General features: G+C 38.3%; 1 protein-coding gene across 1 annotated transcript in view; it reads right to left on the bottom strand.

Moving 5' to 3' along the window:
• Positions 1-855: 855 nt before the first annotated feature.
• The window catches only part of TRAPPC10 (trafficking protein particle complex subunit 10), a 38,230-nt gene continuing 24,350 nt past the window's right edge, over positions 856-14,735 (bottom strand). The window contains exons 14-23 of the mRNA XM_041487861.1: positions 13,341-13,855; positions 10,393-10,534; positions 9,010-9,168; positions 8,088-8,317; positions 7,174-7,274; positions 6,692-6,818; positions 5,826-5,996; positions 4,281-4,458; positions 3,691-3,885; positions 856-2,911 (exon numbers count right to left, since the gene is read on the bottom strand). Coding sequence (XP_041343795.1) covers positions 2,673-2,911; positions 3,691-3,885; positions 4,281-4,458; positions 5,826-5,996; positions 6,692-6,818; positions 7,174-7,274; positions 8,088-8,317; positions 9,010-9,168; positions 10,393-10,534; positions 13,341-13,855 — 2,057 coding nt within the window. The 3' untranslated portion in view covers positions 856-2,672. The remainder of the gene's footprint in view (positions 2,912-3,690; positions 3,886-4,280; positions 4,459-5,825; positions 5,997-6,691; positions 6,819-7,173; positions 7,275-8,087; positions 8,318-9,009; positions 9,169-10,392; positions 10,535-13,340; positions 13,856-14,735) is intronic.

The raw sequence follows: 14,735 nt of genomic DNA, 5'->3' as shown, positions 1-14,735 counted from the left end.
CCAGAAAGATGCTGCCCTACCTTCATATTTCCCATTTGAATGGTTATTGGTGTTTGAGGCTTAGCAATCCATTAAATCCTTACTGTCTGTGCTCCTTCAGCTGGGTCCTTGGATAATCACTCACAGGCACTAGGTGTTGCACAATGTGGAATATGTCAAAATTAATTTAAGTCAGGATGTTCTTTGATGGTTGATCTTTGTATACTTCCAAGCCTAATCAGCAAGGAAGGAGAATTAATGATTGGTACAGAGAGCAGTGTCGCTTAGTTATGGATATCCTGGAACTAATGAGCTTTAAGGATGCAGTAAATCAAGACATGAATGTATGTCTTATGTATATGTTGCTAACTTGGCAAAAGACTCAGGTCCAGGTATCCTACAACTGATTATATAATAACAATTGTACATAATTAATATAATTATAATTATTATAAACAACTTATTATAATACTAAAAATCAGACCTACAGAGCAAAAAGTCCCTGCCCAGGTGAAGACCCTTCCCTGGAGGATGCACAGAAATCAGCTGGGATTACACAATTTGTGTGGAAATTATTAACCATTCATAATAGAGGGGGCTGTACCTGGGAGGTTGCCAACACTGAATTTCTGTGTATAAGTAACAGCAGGAAAAGTCTGGAGGGGTGTGCTGGATTAGGGGAATACTGTGGAGCCTCCAGAGGCTGCAACTCTGGAGTTTATTAATTAATAAATAATTAATCAACGTCTCCCTCGAGTGTGTAATTGCACACCAGGTAATAAACCCGATTTTTGCAGACAAAAGCAGCTTTGGTTAAAACAGATGAGGCAGTCACTCCTCCAGACCAAACAGAACTCACAGCAGCAGCAAAGTTGATTTCTTTTTAAAACATGTATATTTAGAACTGTAACGCTTACAATTTCATTAAACAATCTTAGTACAATGTGTTTAATCTAACAGTATATTACAGAACAATGTGAAAAATGATTTAATAGCAAACCATGAAAATGGAATTAATAATACCTGCAGTGTCAAAGTCACTAACTTGTTACCTTTTCCAGTCAAAGAATCCCAGCAGTCATTCGCACTAAATGATGCTTTGGGTTTTATCCAGAATAAAATGGTATGATTTCCACAGAGAAAGGGCATTCCTTCACAGAAAGAAGATGCATAATAAGAACATTTTCAGCTAGCAGGTTTACTTTATACATCTAATTAGAATTTTTAAATAAAAAATAAAATTAAAGTAAAATGTTTAGACCAGTGCAGGGTGCCTATTCTTTTTCAACTTATTTGTGGTTCTTTTTGGAAAGAGGGTTTGTTTTTCATTTCCCCTTTGTAATTTAGCAGAAGAAAAGAAAATAATAACAATGAGTTTGTCTGATGAGCAGCTCCTCACTTTAGTTTTGCTGACAAGTATTTGACATGGGACTGTTTCCTCTGTGGAGTCTGTTGACAACGCACCATTATAGATCTGCAAGTAGAAAAGGTCATTCTCACATTAAATGCACAAGTTTCAATATCAGAAGCAGGACATCAGAAGAAGTTGTAATTTTTCCAGTCACAGGTGAATTTGCAACATTCACAAAAATTACACTTTTTTTTTTTTTACATTTTTTGTATTTACATTTCAGATATAAATAATGAAATTCTTTAAGTTACATGTTTTAACTTTGCTTCACGATTATTCTACATCTGCAAGCTTTCCTGTATCAAACCAACCTCCTTCTTTCATCATGAATGCACAAGTCTGGCCTCTAATCAGTAATAGTTACACTAAGCCTTTATGATGAAAGGTTGACTGTTCAAGTATCACATCATACTCAAATTTTTGCCCCAACTTAAAAATTGGGGCAGCAAACCAAGCCACTTGGAAATGGTAATAAAAGAAATTAATCTGGGAACTCAATAAGCCAAATAATTTATTATTAAATTCTATCAATATCTTTCTTTGGTAAGAAATATGCAAGAGGATAACCCAAAGCCCACCCCCAAAAAAAAAATCATATAATATGTGACATCACAGTGTCTACTCTGTGAAGGAGAAAGCCTCAGAAAAATAAGGAATTTTGTTCAGTTAAGATTGTTTATAGCAGTAGCTCTTCCATGCATCTAAGTATGCAAATGATGGAAGTTTAATATAAAATTGCAATGGCAGGAATTAACAATGATCAAACAAAATAAAAGCAAACCAGAAAAGCAACTGTTACACCAGTGAATGTGTTGTTGTACGCTCTGTTATGTTTCTGGCACATGTGTGAAAAAGCCTGTAAATTATTACATAAAAATTCAAGATCTGGATAATTACATCATCCAACTCTACATTCTAAAATGTGTAGGAAGCATGAAACAAATCTCTCAGCTGCCCGACAAAAATAAAGAAGTGGTCCAAAGATTTGGATTTTTTGCTTTTTGTTGCCCTGTGTTGGTTGTTGTGATGCAGGGATGTGACTGCAGGAAGAAAACCCAATAGCTGACACAAAACATACTAAAGTGGCAATATAAACTAGCTGACACAAGCCTCACTGTACATTTAAATTGATACAATTGTCTGGTGCTTCCATGGCCAGTACACGCCGGGTGCCACAGGTCTCCTTGGAGTTAATGTTGCAACGAAGACTGAGCAGGTCATTATCCCATAAAGTGCTTTCAAATCCAGTTCCTAAGGGGTTCCTGGTCTCCACTCCGAGCTGTCACGTGACGTTGACCTCCAGAACGTGGTCGTCCTTGCTGGGAATGACCAGGATTTGCATCCCTGTGCTGCTGTTGAACACCTGGCCCGGGGAGAAGGGCTGGAGCCGGGGCATGGGCAGACCCTTGTGCTCCCCGCTGGCTGTGGAATGCAGGCTCCCCCTGCTCCTGATGCTGCTGCTGTCAGCCTGCTCGTCCACATTCTTGTCCACAGACAGGTTATCGTTTTCAATCCAGCTATCTGTTTGAAAACAAAAGAAAAAATAGAGTTTTATTCTACCTATTAACTCTAAAAGGTAATTTCAGAGCTCCGACAGTCAGCTTAGCACATGTTCACAGTTATTGATCATCTCTGCTGAGGTAACAATCTGTGCACACTTTTGGCCAGCATCAGATGTAACAAGGTGAATTATATTGGTTTAGAAGGAAAATTTCAGTAGCATGACCTCACCTCTGTCACAAGCTAGAAGGATGCACACTTGGATCTCCACTCATAGCTTCTATGACTGAATTTTCACTGCAACCCTGGGACTACTCAGTACAGATAAATACTCTACATAGCTGTGGTAATTTAAACTCTGCATCTAACTGAATGGCCCATATTTTTAGCAGTTCTTTTATTTCACATTAATCCCTTGAAAACTGGGAAAAAATATCTCAAAGCTAATGAAGAGACACACAATTTAGAGAAAATGGAGCTGCAGGATTAGAGGGTTATGAAACAGTTTTCACTTGATTATAAATCCAGTGACAACTGATTTGCATACTAATCTTTAAAGGAAACATAAGAGAACAATGCATTTATTATCCCTCCTCAGAGATTTAGGTGGCAACCCAAATTCAAAGTTCCCATTAGAGCAAGTTCCAATTTAGGACTGTGAGTAAAGGTAGCAGAGACACCTGTGAGTACCTGGTTCATATATTGTCAGTGTATTTCTTGCTTTCCTTTTCTCTTTACACAAGAACACAGGAAAAGCAGAGTAATTTCTGTAAGTAGCCACGTGGTCAAAATGGCCTTACCAGCATCAAGCTGCATGGAGTGAGCAGAATGGTGAGGGAGGTATTTAAACAATCTGACATCAGGGAAAGGCAGATGCCCAGCAAACAGTGGCATCACTTCCATGTGCACTTTGTGAGTTGCTCGAGGTGCTACAGGCATAGAAATCACTCCAGAGCTTTTTCCACAGACTGCCCAGTTACTACTGTTGTCAACAACTGCAAGAAAAGAAAAGAAAGAGAAAACACAATGAAGCTCTTCTGTGAAAAATGGAGAACCCTCAGGATAGCTTTAGAGCACTTTGAAAATCTGCATTTTAGCAACATCTAAAAGCCCACCAGTTTTTATGTGTGAAGAGCTGTGCAAGGTAAGAAAACACCCCTACACAGTTGGGCCTCAAACACGTGTCCATTAGAAGAACATTTCTGTTCCACTGGAAGGCAGATTAATGAGGAGAAAATAAAATATTCCCAGTCTAGCACAATGAAAACTGCTTTACTAAGCAGCTGTACCCACAATAAAGGAATTTTTGCCATAGCAAGTCTGGCAAATGTCATTGTCAAGAAAAAATTAGGGGGAAATTTATTAACATGCTTAAGAAAAATAGTCTTACCTTCATACATAAGTTTTGTTGTGCAATATCCATCTGATTCTGTTAATGCTTCATCTCTGTCAACCTCAGAGAGCTCAACAAGCCGGGTGATGGACACCTCTAAGGAGCAGAGTGAGCCTGTTTTACAGTACTCTGCATCCAAGGGTGGGAAGATTTCAGTTTTCACATGGTACAGTGTCTGTCAGGAAGAAAACAGTGCTGTTATCAAGAAAAAAAGGGTGTTTTATTTGCGTTTAAATTGAACTGGACGATAGGTACAGTACCAGCTTCACACGTAACAGACACATCCTGTTAAATCTTCTTAATGCAAGAATCACTTACAAGCAATGTTCATTTTCTTGCTCAGTTTAATAACATCATAGAACATGGAATCCTGGAATGCTGTGCAATAGTAGGGACCTTAAAAATCATCTGATTCCAACCCACCTGCCATAGGCAAGGACACCTTCCACTAGAACAAATCAAATTTGATTCAATCTATTTTTTGTACCAGTAGTGAAAATACAATTTTTCCTTCACTTCTGTACTTTAACACAGCCTTTCAGTGCTCCTAAATGGACACCAATCTTACTACTCAAACAATTTTTATCAGTTTCTTAGCTCCTCCCTTTACAGACACATCACTCAGGTTCTGAGTAATACAGAACTACTTCATCCCTCCTCCTGTCATAGTCCCTGGAATAACAGTACCCACATCAAAGAACTGATTTTTAATTCCTACAAAATTAAATTTCTACCATAAAATTCCCACTGTTTCACACAGGTAGTTGTCTTTAAAAACTCCAGAAATATGCTGATAGAGGTGCCAAGAATGCTTGTTACATGGCAGTAGGCAAACAAACGCATGAAATGTTGCTCAATGCCAGTTTGTAACAAACAGGTAGAAACCACTGAAAGCAGACAAAAGGATTTAAAAAAACAAGAGTCTTCTCATGATTCTGCTTTTTACCCAAGCATCACACTGAGTTGAGAGATGAGATTAAATAAAGTTGATAAAACTTCCTATTAAAGGAATTCTACCCAGCCTATGCACTACCTAGCTGATCAAAGGAATAAAAAGTTTGTCCATAAAGGGGAAGAAGAATATTTCAGATAATGGCCTAGAAAACCCTAAATATTTCATTAGAGGACCTCATCTCAAACACTGCAAAAAACTACTCAGATGCTTTCAATAGCAAAGATATTTTGGAAACTGCAGTTTGCTGTGGAGAGCACAATCTTAAGCCAGCAGGGAAAAAGCAGCTCAGTAAGCTGCAGACAATCTCCATGGCACCAGCCCAGGAAGGTGAAAACAGTAAAAAACAGAACACAATTAAGCACAAGTGTTACAGCCCTCACCACATTTCTGTGGCAAGAATATGATTCCACTACATCACATCAGGCTGCAGCTCTGTCACTCACAAACTTTCCAATGATTCTAAGTAGCTATCAACCTCATGATATCAACAGAATTTTTCTAATATATTGCTTGATTTTCCCTTTTGATTTATTAGGAAACCATAATCAGTTAAGATATGCTACCCTATAACTTAGGGGAGTACTTACAAAAAAATTTTCCACTTGGAATTCGTAAGTGAACGGCTTCAAGATAAGAGACTGTTCTTCAGAGGTAGCTGGACAAAAGCTGACTGAAAACAGGCACTGCAAGGAGAGAGGAAGCTCTTTTGTCCACTTCAATTCCCATACAAAGAATATTGATTGCTTACTGTACACGACCTGAAAGAGAATGTTTAGAGTGTTAGCTGCTTCCTTCCTCTGAGAAAGAAAAGGAAATGCACACATGAATATTTTTGTCTCTTCTGACATTGGTACAGTTTATAGAAACAAATTCAATAAATCATTAGGGAAATATGGAACAAAATGACTAACAGTGAATCTTTTTCATAATGAACATGTTTTTAAAAGGAAGGATCCATTTCACTATCACAATCAACTGTTTCAAGAGGAAACACTTCACATTCAGTGAAGTTCAATTTCATATTTTAAAATATTTTAATGAACAGTCAAATTTAATAAAATTATTAATGTTCTTACATACTTTTTCTAGGCACCAAGAATTAACAATTGAATATGTTCACACAAGGCTGAAAGAAACTTCAAGGTTGCCCAGTGAACTTGTGGATACCCCATCCCTTGAAGTGTTCAAGGCCAGGTTGGATGGGGCTCTGAGCATCCTGGTCTAGTGGAAGGTGTCCCTGCCCAGGGCAGGGGATTGAAACTTGCTCATCTTCAAATCCCCTTCCAACCCAAACCATTCTATAATTCTGTGGTAAGAAACTGTTCTGCAACTGAACTGGTTTACAGCTATATTTAATTGGAAAACTGTCTCTACCTGATTTTTTTCCTAAAACCCAATGACAAGCTGCAACCATAAGATGAATAAATTGAATAAATCAGCAAGTGAATTTTACCTGTTGAGATGCAGGGTTGAGAGGTACCAGCTGCAAATCTGTACACTCAGCAGAATTTTTTAGGCTGTAGTCTGAAAGCTGGAAACAGAGTTCTGACAAATTCTGTACGCAGACTTGCACATATTTCCTGAAAAATATGACAGTTTTTTCAAGAAAAACTGAAGAATTACACTGGAAGAGTCCATGTCCATAAAACAAGGCTGTAAAACATCCTCTTTCACATTAAACAAAACCAAAGAACTACACACAAACAGGATAACTGGGTTCATCCTGTGGTCTTATTTCCAAAACCACAAATTTGTTTTATAGTCATGAAAGAACACGAGAGGAAATGCACAAGCTTCCAGGGGGAAGACAGTAAAAGCCCAAATTATATTAAAAAAAAAAAACCAAAACCTGCTATAAATATGAGTTATGAAACCTCATACAGCTCCATACTTTGTAAGAAGAAAGAAACAATAAATAAATAATGAGTACATTACCGTTTGCCAGCTGACAACAAGGAATGCTTGGCATTAAAGGGTATGCAGAATGTTAATGCAATAATAGTGGAGTAAATTGACCAAGGACAGTCAATGGTCACCTAAAGGAAAAAATGGAACACAGTTCTTATTTGCAATGGTTTTGGCACAATGATTTTGCTTTTCTTTTCCTTTTTAACTGAAACTTTTCTCATCAAGTGGCTATATCTAATGCATCCAGGAGGGAAGAAATAAACATTTTTTAAAAAATCAGTATGTAAAATCTAATCTGAAAAAAGAACAGGTTTTTGTTTGCCTCTGAGTGGGATATAAAACCTCAAAGCAGCTTTTCCTCTAGGAACTGACATCCAGTTCTAAAGACTATAAAAAGTGAAGGGGAATACAAGAAAAAAAAGGACATCAATGGCATCTCTGACACCTTTACCCTGGTAAAGGTCAGTATCACATTAAACTGCTGTAAGATCTATTATTTTAATGTCTTTATAATAATTTAATGCATTAAGTACAAGCTCAAAATATTTTTAAAATGCTTTTAATGTATATTTGTTTTAATTTGAAGCAGCACACTTGACTTCATCTTTCCCATAAATCAGAAGCTGGAATTAAAAGACCACCATGCTCCCTTTTACAAAGACACAGATACCCTCCATGCTTTATAAACTGTGTTAAAACACTAAAAGTTAGATTACTAGACAAAGGAACAGTTGACAATTTATTAACAAGAGTGTGTATTTCTGCTTATTTTTACAATTTCTTTACATTTTAACATTCAGTATGATTTTTGCATATATGTCTTTTGAAAGAAAATAAGTTCCAAATAAGCAAGTTCCCCCTCACCACCAATTCTATTTTGTGAAGTGTTTACCCCTGCAATCAAACACATTTCATAGCAAAAAAGTTAAGCTACATCTTACCTTTTGGTCAACAGTAGCCATGCAGTTGTCCTGTTTCTGCTTCTCTTTGTTTTTTCTGTGATTTTCTTTATTTGTAGTATTTTCCTTCTGCACTGCAGATTCTGTGGCTGATGGCAAATACATGACTTCTAGTTCAAATTCAATCACATGGTAAGCAGGAGCCACTGGCAAGCTGATGCTTGTAATCTTCTCAGAAGACTGAATCCTTAATGATGACTCTGAGATCTTTTCTATAGATGTGTAGAATGGGAAAAAAAAGAAAATAATAGAAAAATATGTGGGGCCATAACCACTTCCCAGCAATGTTTACAAAAACAGCAATGAGAAACCATGTCAAAAAACTCCACAGTAACCTCTTCAAACCAGCTACAATCTGCACATGTTAAATATTTAACTTCCCAGGAGTAATGCTCTACCCTTTAATTGCAGGAAGTTAACCACCACTTTCCATGTAATAAAAGGCTCCTAATGTTCAGGAAAGAACTGAGAGGGCAATATAACAACAAACTTCAAAACTTCAAACCAGATAAAGAGCTATTTTAGCCCATCATAAGACACTTATTCCAGTGTCTACAAAGTGAAAGCACCTTGTTACGTCTCATCATTTCACTTCAAGCAACCTTCGAGATACAGGCAGCAGGTTCACATGCCTTCTGGATTTCATCAATGGAATTAAAATTGTTCAGCTGTGTTTGTCAAAGCTCATACTACTACTTTGAGGGTGAAAATTTGAGACCTTTCTTGCACTGAAGTACTCAGTTGCAAACCCCTAAAATTGTTCTTAATAATGACTGTTGATAACTATTCTTAATAATGACACTGACAAACAGTGTCAGTGTTCTTAATGCTGTAAGTATTAAGCTTCAGGATGACTGAACTTGTCAGCCTTTTAAAGATGATTCCTTTTCAGTTCCTGGCTTACCCCTGGTGTTGGAGTAGATGACAGCCTTGCTCTCAGGGTGGTACAGGATGGGCATGGCATCGGCGTTGCTCAGCTGCAGGGTGTCCCCGCTCTTCATGGTGTAGTGACCAGTGGTCACTGTGAACTTCACCTTCTGGGGGATGCCAGCCAAAAGGCTTTCTGGAGCACAGAGCAGGAATTGTTAACACATTCCAGCACGTGGTTACAATGCACTAAGGCTTGTTAGCAGACAGTTGGTCACACACTGGGGAAACTTACAAGTGTGGGGTTTTGGTGTTATGGGACACATGAAATCCAGCTGAGATACAACTTGTGGGGAAACCACTTGTTTCAGCCTGAGAGCTCACACCCACTGCATGGATGGCTTGGATGAGCTGTCTCTCCAGCACAGATTTCAGTGAAATGCAATAACCCCAAAGAATTTACTAAGCTTTTGAAGTTCTCCAGGTTGCAGACAGCTCTGTGTTTTCACACTTGTGATTCCAGTCACACCCACAAGCTGTATTTACATGATCAGCACAAGAATGCCAGTGTGCACAGCACACAGAATCACAGCTATCAGTTTCATAAGGGCTCTTAATTAGATATATGCCCAATATGCCTGTCCTTCCTTTGCCACACACTGCACCCTGGAAAGCCAGCACAAAATTCACATTAACTCCTCAGCTGCCACACTCAGTAGCCTGAAAACAAATCACTATTATCTTCCATTTATGAACACCACAACAACTAGTGTTCAGCTGTCCCTGAAACCAGTGGATACAGTCAGTATTCATTTTTAATAAGTTTATATCCTCTCTAGTAGAGAATCCCACTTCGTACTTATTTCTTGTAAATATCAAAGAGACTGTAGCATTAAGTTTGGAGGAATTTCTTCACAGAAAGGGAGAATACACACTGGAATGGGCTGCCCAGGGAGGTGGTCACTGTCCCTGGAGGTGTTTAAAGGGAAGACTGGATGGTCATGGGTGACAAGGTGGTGTCTGGCCATAGGTTGGACTCAATCCCAGAGGTCTTTTCCAGCCTAACTGATCCTGTGATCACAACCAGTAAGGAGCTCGGTCAATTACACATGTAAATATTCACTTCTAGTCAGTGTGGCAGCTCAAATCACACCTGATATTTCAGTGACAATGCATGTTCAAATCAAGGTTCAAAAGTGACACTGTGTGTCCAGAGCCAAGCACTGGAATCAGTTGTCCAAAACGGGCCATCACTGGCAGGACATGATGATGGATAATTTGAAAAGCAAGGCTGTATTTTAAACTCACAAGGCAGAGTAAGGCAAACTGAGTAATACTGAAGCCATGACACACTTTCTCTAGTCCCACGGGAGCACAAGAGGAATCATCAAAGCAGCTTCAGCACAGTCACTGCACCTACCAGTCATGGGCTCCACTTTGAGCTGGGGCTCCTGGGAGTACACATCGTACTGCACGATGGGGTAGATGTGGAGAAGGACAAACTGCACCTTTCCCACTGAAGTGCACAGCTGCCTGAGCGTGTATGTCCCAGGTTCTTTGGCCTTGGAAGAAAAACGTGAATTGTTTTCTTAATTTTAAGAAAATACTACTAGAACAATCCTACTAAAGAACAGCATGTTTCCATCTCATTTTTATCAGGTACATTGGGTTTGTAAATTAAAACTGCAGATTTCAGAAAACTCGGTTTTCTGAGTAAATGACAAGATTTACACAAAGGAGCACCTTTTGCCCCACTAAGACAGAAGGTCTAGAGTGCTGTCTGATTCAAGAGAAAACATCATAATTAACCAGTACTAATAATGAGGATAAATAATGTAGTAGCTATGCTGTCAATTTGTTACTTTGGGATGTGTTTTGCCTTGTTTGTTGGTTGGTTCCCCCCCAAAGTGCAACATACATGAAAAAACATTATTAAGTACCTAAACAACACCTGTGCTTATTTGGCTAATTCATAAAAACAATTATAAAATCCTACAGCATTTATATAAGACACAGTTTTCAGCTCCAGCTATCGATTTCACACATTCCCCACCACACATCCTGAGTCAATGTTTACAAGAAAGTAACACATACATATTTAATTTCCAACTCTTCCCATACCCTGAGTAATGGGATTCTGGATGTTTCTCAATAAGATTAAAAACACAAGCAAATCAGTAACACCTTTTAGTATATTTATTCTTGATTCCATTTGCTCTTAGGAACTGCTATGGAATGGGAAGTGTTTTCTTTTTTTCATGTGCCACTTTCCAAGTGTAATACATAAATACCAATGCTGGGTAGAATTAAGTAAGTCTACAAATTATGGAGTAAAGCTGTACCAACTCAATAGTCAAACTCATGCAGTTATTTACATGGCAAATCCAGACTGAAATTCAGTATTATGCACTCTGACATTAAAGTCACTACATTTTAGTCCTAAAAAAACCAGAAAAGCATGAGTAAAGTAATACATAATATACACATACTTTAAATCTTAGCATGGGATGGGAATATTGGTCTAAAGAATTTCAACAATGCTTTCTGATCTCTTTTAAGGCTTGGAAAAAAATTGGAAGATTGCTGTCAGCATAAATAATGTTAATCATCAGTGTAAGGTCTACAGAAATGATCAAACTCCCTCTGGGTCATAGAAGCACAGTCATTCCTCTTCCTGCAGAAGTGGTGCAATTAAGCATTACTTTAAGAAAATCCAGAAAACAAGTTGTCAGCAGTTTCTATCCTCTGGCCAGCTGTGTAATCCAGCAGAAGTGACACAGTGTATTACTACAATGATAATGGATTTTTAGTAAATATTTTGTAAATACTGCAGCTCAAATCTAGAGGAGCTTTCATTGTTTTATCTAATAATACACTGTTAAAATTATAACATGCTCAGATTTTCCCTTTAAGGACAGGAAAATCATGCCTTAAACAACTATATTGTGGGATTCACACTGAACAGTCTTCCCATGCAATGTTCTTTTCTTGAAAGGAAGGTTGGGAAAATAGCAAAGTTATAAAAGTAAGGCTGTCCATTCTCCATTGACCACCAGATTGACAGCAGAACCAGACAAATTCAAAGCAGAGCTCTATCTAGCTTTTCATCCATCTCTTCTCCTGGTGTTTCCAATTGCATCCTGATCCCACCAACCCCAAATGCTAGCTCAGTGCAGTCCCTAATAGCTTTTTTTTCAGTAATGCTCCTTCAGCTGAAATCCAGTGTTACATACATGTAAATTCATTTTACAGAATATGACATTTCCAGTCACCAAGGCCTCTGGTCCAAATCCCATTAACCTGTCCCAGTCCTTTGAAAGGATAAGAAAGCTCAGAAATTAGGTCAGTAGGTAGTTCAAATGACTGCACTGCCATTCCACAGATGATAACTAGTAAGTAATAAGTTAGTTAACTTAGATGATGACTAACGGGGGCAATTTTAATTCTAACATCTTCTAAATTCAAAAACTTGTAGCTGATCTCAACTTCTTACAGGCAGGTTTACTACATCCCTCAAGTGAAAATTATTCTACCACACTCTACAGAGGAGAAAAGGCTGTCAACCAAATTTAACCATATGATCACTTACTGAAACATACATGTAAATTCATTTTACAGAATATGACATTTCCAGTCACCAAGGCCTCTGGTCCAAATCCCATTAACCTGTCCCAGTCCTTTGAAAGGATAAGAAAGCTCAGAAATTAGGTCAGTAGGTAGTTCAAATGACTGCACTGCCATTCCACAGATGATAACTAGTAAGTAATAAGTTAGTTAACTTAGATGATGACTAACGGGGGCAATTTTAATTCTAACATCTTCTAAATTCAAAAACTTGTAGCTGATCTCAACTTCTTACAGGCAGGTTTACTACATCCCTCAAGTGAAAATTATTCTACCACACTCTACAGAGGAGAAAAGGCTGTCAACCAAATTTAACCACATGATCACTTACTGAATGGCTGGAGAAAGAATTCACATCAACGCTTTTAGATGTTATTCTGAGTAACCTCAACAGCATAGGCAGACTTCATGAGCAGTACATCATGCCGTATATGAATTTATCAGTTAAATTTTTGGCAGCAATAGTCAAGATGTTTAAAATAGGTTTAGGAAGGCTGACTCAAATGATTTCAAGTAGAAGAGTCATCTGTATGTTTTAGCATAAACACAACAGCATCCTTTCAAGAGAAACAATGGTGGAGAACAACAAAAAGCTGCAAGGGGAATGGATGATCCAAGTGTAACAGGAAACAATACCTGTTTATATAACAACAGGCACCACTCACCAGCACAACGCTCTTCCTCAGCCAGCATTTCTAGTTTCTCTGTCACGAGTGCTACAATCACCCAGCTACAAAAACATACCTGAATATTGAACGTTATTTTATTGTCCCCTGGTTCCAGAGTCAAGTTGTTGCACTTCAAGACGTGAGCCCCATCTTCCAAAGTGAGCCCTGAGGGCACGTCCAGGGAGCTGCTGCTCTCCTGCCGCCGCAGCAGCATGTGCGCGTTCTTGCAGATGATTCCTGCTGTGTTCAAGGAGTTGTCCGAGGGGCTCCTCTCGTACATTTCAGCCAGCTCCAGGGCTGGCAGGCTGTTTCTGGACAAAGGCAAGCCTGCAATTTCACTTGGGAAGCTGATGACGCCGTTGGAGGTTTTGTGCTTGGTGAGCCACTCGGCTGTTTTCCTGTAGCTGTTCTTCTCAATGCTGAAGTGAACGTGGATGGCAACCTGGTCCACCTGCACAGGGATGGGCATTTGGCTCAGCAAAGTCAACTCGATGGACAACTTTCCACCCACGTGGACAACAGCATTTGGAGGGTCAAAATGCAGAGTTTTCAGCTGGGCAAAGGAGTGCATAGGCAATATAACCTTTTGACCTGGAAAGATAAAAAACAGAGATTTTATTATTCTTCAGTGCAGCTGGAAATGAGCAAAATTTTTCTCTTAAAAATTCAATCCCTAGAATTAAATGGATCAACAACTTTTCAACAATTAATTATTTCACAACAAATCACTGCTTTCCAATTTTTTATCTTGTGTGAGAGTTAAAAGATGAGATTTGTTCTTTTACTTAGACTACAATTTCCATTTCCGAGCTATTAAAAACAACTGAATTACGAGAGATTGTCCAAACAGAAGTTGAACATTTCACTACTACAGAGACACAGTAGCATTAAGTGACCAACTTCCCAGAGCTTGTACCAGTTTAAGAAACTAATAATCAGGCTGGTGCCTTGAACCAGCAGCTCTGCTATGCAAGGGGTTTTCATTCTCTTTTCTACATTCCAAAAACAACTCTAAGGCAGTACCTAAAATTAACTAAGAATCAAGTCTAAAGTAACATATTACTTATGGTACATCAACTCATTAAGAAAAAATTTCTGCATAAAAATAAGCAGTCTTCAGATCTACAAGAAGTATTCCATATTAATTTGAATTGTGATTAATATCTGATAAGATGATATTACTGAAGCAGCATGAAGAGAGGAAACAGGATGGACAAAAAAATAAGCTGCAAGTGGACGCTTATAACATCAAAAGTGGATGCTTATAACATCCACTTTTGATGTACCATCCAAAAATGGATCACAGAGCTGCCACTGGCATGCCAGCATTGAGAGAAAAAGGTTAGGAATTGAAAAAACTCAACACACAATAAATTATGGGCTGTTAAAGCAGAGAAACAACTGAAGGAAAACAAAGACTTTGCAGTATTCAGGATGAAAATGTTAATTACCCTTTCATCTTTGACTATTC

The sequence above is a fragment of the Pyrgilauda ruficollis genome, unplaced genomic scaffold, assembly GCF_017590135.1.
Source record: "Pyrgilauda ruficollis isolate IOZ18807 unplaced genomic scaffold, ASM1759013v1 scaffold85, whole genome shotgun sequence".
Classification (NCBI taxonomy): domain Eukaryota; kingdom Metazoa; phylum Chordata; class Aves; order Passeriformes; family Passeridae; genus Pyrgilauda; species Pyrgilauda ruficollis.
The sequence above is the reverse complement of the archived record's forward strand: the minus strand, read 5'-3'. Positions and strand labels throughout refer to the sequence as shown.